This window comes from Syngnathus typhle, linkage group LG2, assembly GCF_033458585.1.
Source record: "Syngnathus typhle isolate RoL2023-S1 ecotype Sweden linkage group LG2, RoL_Styp_1.0, whole genome shotgun sequence".
Taxonomy (NCBI): Eukaryota; Metazoa; Chordata; class Actinopteri; order Syngnathiformes; family Syngnathidae; genus Syngnathus; species Syngnathus typhle.
Window position 1 is genome coordinate 13,750,575 of NC_083739.1, and position 8,344 is coordinate 13,758,918.

Consider the following 8,344-nt stretch of genomic DNA (forward strand, 5'->3'; position numbering starts at 1 on the left):
GCACAATTGCAGCACAGAAAATTGGCAGTCAAAATACATCACGCCACCATAATACAAAAAAAGGACATAAAATAAGGAATACCGTAAAAACATGCTGTATGAAAGCCATATGCTTAATTGTTAATATGATTTTGTTTCAGTGGTTTTACAAGCATAGAAAGATTTCATTGTACAACATTGTCGTATTGTTGCTGTCACACTGTTACTTGTCACAGACACTTGTGAAGTGATTTTAGCGCAGTTGCACATTTTCATGCTCACAGCCATTCAAGTAGTTTCTCAGGAGTTTCTAACTCTGAACCACTGGCGGAGCTAGAGTGGGGGCTGTTGGGGCACTGTACATTCCTTGGAAACTATTTTAGTCACTCTTATGCTGTGGTTAGGCTTTTGAAATTCTTTTCAAATCATTTCTTTCAGTAACAGCATACAGACTGCGAAAATAATTTGCGATTCATTATAAAACTTCATGTGGAGAAAATTACTGATGAGCTCTCTAGTTGGGTCCTCCTGTTGCTAGGCAAAGTTCGAAGGTACTTATGTATGTAAAATTCCTCTATTTGTCTTTGGTTAATTTTAACATCTGCATTCAAGATCACTGGCGCTACGATGTACACTCACCTGACAGGCATCTTTCCCGCCAATACTATAGCCTGCACAGAGCATGTTTTCTGTGATGTCTCCATTGAAAGACTCACTGATGTTGCATTTGTGGGAGGAGATGATGGGCAACCTGACCGTGCGCAGGGTGGAGGGTATCTGGCCCCCACGGGGATTGGTGTACCCCCACCCTAACACGCGGCACAGCCTGCCCTCTGCTATGGACGCACCCTGCCGAGGCAGCAGGGCGATGGAAACAAAGTTGTTCAGATCAACTGGACCCCTCAACTGGAAGGAGAACTTGGCTCAGAACTTGGTAAAGCAAGTGTTCAGTTTTGAGACGGGCTAACCTTTATGATCATGATGTCGTTGTTTTTCGTGGCACTGTTGTACTCCGGATGAGGCACCAAGAGCTTGGGCAGGACGACCTACTCAGTGCCCTCATATATGATTAGAGAGTAATCTCCAGCCACTATCATCATTTTATTGACCCTGTGGAAATATAAAACACATAACCAGTAGTATGATAGATGTTGTTACGATACTGGAATGTTCTTGCAAATGTGAGAAGCTAAAAAATTTAATTTCATTATTTTCATCAATGCCCAGTGAGCTTGCAAAGTTCTGATGTAATAGGTGAACTTTCTTTAAAATCCCCAAATGGTAAAATGTTCTGATTTCACTGAAAGTAGGAAAGAAAATCTGTTAAAACACTCAGATACCAGACGATCTGTTTATATTTTTTATCTGAAAACAGTGAAAATAGAATCAAATACATTGCTGAGTATATTACATTTGTTAATAATTAATCATATCATTAATTTTGCATGATCTGTTCAACTGAGGATGTCGGCTGTTTTAGCCGAAGTAGCAAGGATTCTGAGATCATCAGGCAGAAACAAACCCAAAAGTGTCAAAAATGACAGGCCAGTTTTTTTTTTTTTTTTTTTAGCAACGTACCTACGTTTAGTACATGATTTATTTTTTTTCATTCTTATCTGCAGTCATACTTTTCCAGTTGAACCCCCGCTAAAATATGCACAGAAATCTCACTCTGGGTAAGAGGCATAAAGTCAAGTTTATTAATAACATTAAGATAAAAACAAAAAGACTGGAAATCTGCTTACCCAATATCACAATGCGCCGCTGGGATTACCCAGTACTTATTTATTAAAGAACCACCGCAGAAATGTTGCCGATCTCTAGTTTGTATGGAGACGATGTATTTGATGGAATATGGAACTGGTGCGTATCCTCCCACGATGCGTCCCTGGATGGTGTCTTGACCCATGACATGCCCGCAAATTTAAAGATTCAGCACGTAGATGGACAATTGTGTAGATTGATTAAATCTTTTGATTATCTGTCGCTGTTCTTTCATTAATTCCACTGCACCCCCACCCCTTGCCTTTAATCCACTTGAGGTATGAATCGTAGCCATTGCACCACAGGCTGTTTAAATGAAAAAAAAAAAAGTGGAGGTGATTGATACCAACTGTAATTTTATTATGATTAGTGTTGGAGTTGCTGTCGGGTGTATCAATAATAGTCTCCAGTTTTCGTATTTAAATCAAATGAATCAGCGCTCGTCCGTAACCGTGGGTTGGAGATTATTACCGGTCTCCTTTTACATTGTGACATAATGGTCCGGCACAGATGCCGTGATGGCTTCAATTGCTTTCATTGATGCTGCGCTGCACTTTCATTTGTCACTCTTAGTGGCCTCTTGGAAAGTGGAGATTTGCTTTAAACACAGCTAAGGCGGTGCAGTTGCAGCTCTGATTGCTACATTGCAAGATGTTATCCTAGCGTCCAATATGGAACTCAAATATAAACAGTGCAATGTATTGGCTATCAATTTAACCAGGTCTGAATTTTTACAGTATAAAACTATTCAATAACAACTCATGTTGTTGACTATTGTGCATTATAATTTAACCTCCTTTGCATCATTCAACCCACTTAGAGCAAAACGTTTTGTTCGTAAAATTTTTTATTTTCAACCAAATTAAAATAAAGTTGAATAGTCGGAGTGAACTCTTGGCTCAGGGTGTTTTGTCTATGCGCACAACCTGCTACAACTATCCAACCAGATCCAGAATCATAATGGTTCAACTCTGTGTACATTCTAGCTAAGTAAACCTGCAATGATGAATGCCAATGGTCAACCGGCCAAGCTGCCTGACCCCGACACCCCTGAAGCCTCCCGGGGTGACGTATGCGCACGGTGAGCGGCTGGGGTGTGACGTCACCATACAGCTTCGTCCTCTCCCCCGGGCTGCGGGCTGTGGATGTGAAGGTCATGGCTTCCTGCACCCATTACTACTACTGGGTCTCGACGATCACGTCAAACATGCTGTGCGCTGGAACTCAGGGGGCAAAGATTCTTGCCAGGTGAAGGAAAATGCAACGTCTTGATGTTTTTGCTTCTTGTCATCCTCGCGTCTCGTATTTTCAATTCTTCAATCGATCGCTTGGCTTCAAATACTGATTTGCCTTGATCTCTGGAACAAAACTTGTCTAAATTCATATGTAAGTTTCGCCAAGTATGTCTTTTGTCTGTCCACAGGGTGACTTAGGTGGTCCCCTCATCTGCAATGGGGTCCTGGAAGGAATCGTGTCCTGGGGTATCAGCTGTGCCAACCTCTATTTCCCTGGAGTCTACACTAAAGTGAGGAACTTTGGATTAACTGGATAATATCAAATGAAAAGTAAAGTAAAAAAAGACAGGCTGCATCATTCACTACAGTCTACAAAAGTAATTTGAGCTCCATTGAGTGCAATCTATGAACTAAAAGTGCATATTTTCAGACTTCAAACATTTCTTTGTATTTTGTGAACTAATAGCTTATCATTCACTACTTTAAAAAAAAGACATGCTGCAGCAATGATTTAGATCAGGGGTTTATTTTGAAATGCATTAGACCCTTAATTCCACATAAAACGGTTAACCTGCACTACAGCGCATTTTTACTCCTCTCCTTCCTCGTCTTCACCCTCAACGGAGTCGACTCCAACTTCTTCATAATCTTTCTCAAGTGCTGCCATGTCTTCTCTGGCCTCAGAGAATTCACCCTCCTCCATGCCCTCGCCCACGTACCAGTGCACAAAGGCGCGCTTGGCGTACATCAGATCAAACTTGTGGTCGAGTCGAGCCCAGGCCTCCGCAACAGCGGTGGTGTTGCTCAACATGCACACGGCCCTCTGGACCTTGGCCAGGTCTCCACCAGGAACCACAGTGGGTGGCTGGTAGTTAATGCCCACCTTGAAACCAGTTGGGCACCAATCCACAAACTGGATGGACCGCTTGGTTTTGATGGTGGCGATGGCAGCGTTGACATCTTTGGGAACCACGTCGCCACGGTACAAAAGGCAGCACGCCATGTATTTGCCGTGACGAGGGTCGCACTTCACCATCTGATTGGCCGGCTCAAAGCAGGCGTTGGTGATTTCAGACACCGACAGCTGCTCGTGATACGCCTTCTCGGCCGAAATGACCGGGGCGTAAGTGGCCAGAGGGAAGTGGATGCGAGGATATGGCACCAAGTTGGTCTGAAATTCTGTCAGATCAACATTGAGGGCGCCATCAAAACGAAGGGAAGCTGTGATGGAGGAGACGATCTGACTAATCAACCTGTTCAGGTTGGTATAAGTTGGACGCTCAATGTCGAGGTTCCTTCTGCAAATATCGTAAATGGCCTCATTATCCACCATAAAGGCACAGTCGGAGTGCTCAAGTGTGGTGTGGGTGGTCAGGATAGAGTTGTAGGGCTCCACCACAGCGGTAGAAACCTGGGGAGCTGGGTAGATGGAGAACTCCAGCTTGGACTTCTTGCCATAGTCTACAGAGAGTCGCTCCATCAGAAGAGAGGTGAAGCCAGAGCCAGTGCCACCTCCAAAGCTATGGAACACCAGGAAACCCTGGAGACCGGTGCACTGGTCGGCCTGAACACACAAGAGGAGAGATTTTTAAATTAAAGTGGCACTCAAGTCTCAGTGCCTAAGAACTCACTGTGTGCAACATATCTTGCTTTAAAGCCCATTCACATTGAGATCATCCTGCTGCGGCTTCGGCCACTAGGGGGCAGTATAATACCAACATTCTACATATGTTGCTGCATTGTCGTGTTCAAATATTCATTGCTTAAAAGGTTGTAATTACCATTGATTCTAACTTCTTGAGTCCATTTGAGGTATTTTGCATTGCTAGCATTTAGTAAGCGTGGTTGGTTTAATAATCAATATCTAATCAATTTGTTTATATATAACTGGGAATCTCTCAACTTGGCAGCTTTTTGTTGAAGAACTGTTCACCATCTGCTGCTTGCTCACAAAAAAGACACAAAGAAATGGCTCGTATCTTGAAAAACTCATCTTTCATTACAACTAATGTTACTGCCACAAGTTTCAAGATACACACCAGTTTGCGGATCCTGTCCAGCACCAAGTCAATTATCTCCTTGCCAATGGTGTAGTGACCACGAGCATAGTTGTTCGCAGCGTCCTCTTTGCCAGTGATCAGCTGCTCAGGGTGGAACAACTGGCGGTAGGATCCAGTGCGCACCTCATCTATGAACATAGTGGGCATGAGTGAGACCATGCAGGTAAGAGCCATGAGCTATTCTGGGCATGAGGAAGCTTACCGATTACTGTGGGCTCCAGGTCCACAAAAACGGCCCTGGGGACGTGTTTTCCAGCTCCAGTCTCACTGAAAAAGGTGTTGAAGGAATCATCTCCACCCCCAATTGTCTTGTCACTGGGCATCTGTCCATCAGGCTGGATCCCATGTTCCAGGCAGTACAATTCCCAGCAGGCATTGCCAATCTGGACTCCAGCCTGACCAACGTGGATAGAAATGCACTCACGCTGTGGAGGGAGGGAAGAGACATAAACCATCATTAATCATTATGATCCACTCAATCGTGTGTCTAGTTCATTTCCACCAGATTGCCCTCTTACGCAACGATGGCACGAAATTTGATAATTTCCTGCCGCATTGTCGACAGTCGACTGCGAAATGGGGATTACTGCAGAGGCAAGGGATTAATCTAGGTCAGACATGTTGCAGTTAGCGCTTGGTGCCACAAGGCCACATTTTTCAATGATGCTCCGTGAAGCAAAATTCTACTCTCCTCACCCAAAAGGACATGTTGGAGGGGATAACGCATTGCACCACACAAAGAAAACGTGACGACACTTTACTTAGGGGATAGTCGCCATGATGACATAAACACTTCCCCGCTCCAAGAGATGCAGACAATTGCTTCGGTTGCAAACCATAAAAAATGCACGATTTATTTTGCCTCCATCTTCAAATTGTAAAAAAATAAATAAATAAAAATACTAAAATGGAAAAAAGGCGCCTACCATGATGTCTTGTAGAAGATGTTGAGAGAAGATAAAATTTGTCTTCCAGTGAAGGTGCCCGCGTTTCTGCAGTCTCCGTTGTGCAAAGTGAGGAGGAGTGATGACGTAACAGTCTCCGCCCCGGGTAACGGTTTTTTTTCAACTAAACTTTATTGAAAATAAATAATAAGACAAACGAATGTGCGCTCGACTAATTATTTATGAATACCGAACTGAGAATATTATCCTTATAAATAAGTAATCGAATTGACCCTCGCCAAAAATTCAGCTATCAAATTGACCCTCGCCGAAAATTCAGCTATCAAATGCAGAAAATATACACAATTGTGTACAATGAAATTGACCGCATGAAGGTATGTTAGGATAACCACAGTAGGGGGTATTTTAAGCCGTGTCGAATCAACACGAATAAAAGACGTGGGTCAACTATCAGAGTGAGGTCATCTTTTATACAAAGTACGGTGCGGTGAGGGCTCCAACGTTGTCAGTTTCAGAGCTTCTAGAATTTGACTAACAGCAAAACGTCGCATTATGTTCACAGCTCTGAAAAGTCGTCTGCGTTTGTTTACAATGACCGCACGTTGCCTTTCGCTACCATTTCGGCTGTCGCGTGTTAGTGCGTCAGACGGTTCAAGTTCGAACCCAACTCCCGACAGAATATGTTCCGAATAAACTTTCAATGTGCCGCCCAGCGCCGAGTTTGTTGCGAGGGTTAGCGGGATCCATCCATCATCAGTTAGTCATCCCAATACTAAATACTCAAATGTGAACTCATATATGATCATCAACGTCTCCTATATACAGTGTAGGCTACAGAACAAACTGAGGAATAACTAGTTTTGAAATCAGAGACTAGTAAAAGCTGATCAAATATTTTGAAAAGACAAATGGTAATAAAATTTGCCAGCAATATCTGTATTTTTTTTTAAAGTGAAGGCAATTTGTAATTTTAGTAATGACACAAAGTTGGTATAAAATTAGTCTTTAGTCTCACAATGATGTGGCGGGCCTTGAAATTGATTCATATGGCCTAGAGGGGCAAATGACACTTTTCTTTCTTACTCTGTTTGTGCTGGGTCAATAAACATGTCTTGGTTATGTAAATGATTATTAATATTTAAATCGGTGCTGTGCATGCATGGCGAAAGTTACAAATGAGCCCTGTTAATATAACCCATTTTTCAGACATTTACCTCGAGCATTCTCAACCAGGCTGGATAGCCTTTAGTTTCTTATACTTTGGGGAGGATTTGTTGAATATTGTTACTAGCACATTGGAAAGGATCACATACTGATTTGACCTTTGAACTCGTGCAGAGAATGCCACGCACCAGTTGACCAAACAGCGTTTGTGGGGGTTTTTTAATGTCAAGGTGGAGATCACACGATTGCATATCCTATCCTGCAAGCTGTTGCTGAAAAGTAAGTTTTATGTGGCAAGAAAGCTGCAACTTTTTTTTTTTTTTTTTAAATATATAATCTTTCATTATCCTCACTGTTAATTTTCAAACAAACTCATTTTTTTCACGGGCCGCATTGTAGTCATAGCTTCTTTTGGAGGGCCATTATGACTGTCAAGCCAAATAAATGTACGAGCACCATATTATATACACTAAAAGCTACAAAACAAACCGACAAATAACTCATTTTCAAATCAGACGAGTAAAAACTGGTCAACTATTAAAAAGAAAAAAAGATGTTAAAAGCGAAGACAATTTGCAATTCTAGTCTTGACACGCAAATTTGAAGCACAATTTGTCTTCACGGGCCACATAAAATGATGTGGCCGGCCATATCTGGCCCCCTTTTTCGGGTTGTGATTTCCAAAGGGTCCTCTGTGTACAATTTTCATCCACTAGACTAGAGGGTGCTTCATGCTCGACTTTTCATTTAATTTGTGAAATGTTAGCAAAATTTCTTTTGCACAGGTCGAGCGCAAGCTGTACGTCTGTGTATGGTAATTTGGTGATCCAGTTCAATAAACTGGGTTATTTGCAGCACATGATGTTTGTTATTGATGCTCATGAGCAGTGTTGTCATGGGGGAGAAAGCACTTACTTGGGGACAGCGAGTAGATTGCTTTAGTTTACCGCCATCTAGTGGTAAACTATTAGAATGCAACAAAAATGATTCATACCAAATACTCCCTCGTCTGGCTGATTGGTATACTGCTTGCTCTCTTTGTGGTGAGGGGCAAATATGATGATATGTGAGTGTACAAATTACCTAAACTATCCAGGTTCACAGGGAAGTGAGGAGAAAATGGGAAGTCAAATTGTTTGGCTTGTGCTATTAGATGTCGCAACAGTTTGCCTGTTTTTTTATGACAATGAACAAATAAAATGATGGAATAAAAATGATCTGTTATTTTACAATTAAA

The 8,344-nt window shown here is 42.2% G+C and overlaps 2 protein-coding genes and 1 pseudogene across 2 annotated transcripts; 1 reads left to right on the forward strand and 2 right to left on the reverse strand.

Annotated features, from left to right (window-relative positions):
• Nucleotides 1–413: 413 nt before the first annotated feature.
• On the reverse strand, nucleotides 414–1,888 carry zmp:0000001088 (trypsin-3). Its single transcript, XM_061272354.1, is given in 4 exon segments — nucleotides 414–431; nucleotides 619–885; nucleotides 948–1,089; nucleotides 1,725–1,888. Coding segments are annotated over 4 exon segments (591 nt in total).
• A 526-nt stretch (nucleotides 1,889–2,414) lies between these two features.
• LOC133150067 (trypsin-3-like) lies at nucleotides 2,415–3,312 on the forward strand (annotated as a pseudogene).
• A 173-nt stretch (nucleotides 3,313–3,485) lies between these two features.
• LOC133170401 (tubulin alpha chain-like) lies at nucleotides 3,486–6,121 on the reverse strand. Its single transcript, XM_061303311.1, has 4 exons — nucleotides 5,965–6,121; nucleotides 5,241–5,463; nucleotides 5,018–5,166; nucleotides 3,486–4,542 (listed from the first exon to the last, which is right to left on the reverse strand). Exons 1-4 carry the CDS (start codon nucleotides 5,965–5,967, stop codon nucleotides 3,568–3,570), a joined length of 1,350 nt encoding a protein of 449 aa, XP_061159295.1. The 5' UTR covers nucleotides 5,968–6,121; the 3' UTR covers nucleotides 3,486–3,567.
• Nucleotides 6,122–8,344: the final 2,223 nt, after the last annotated feature.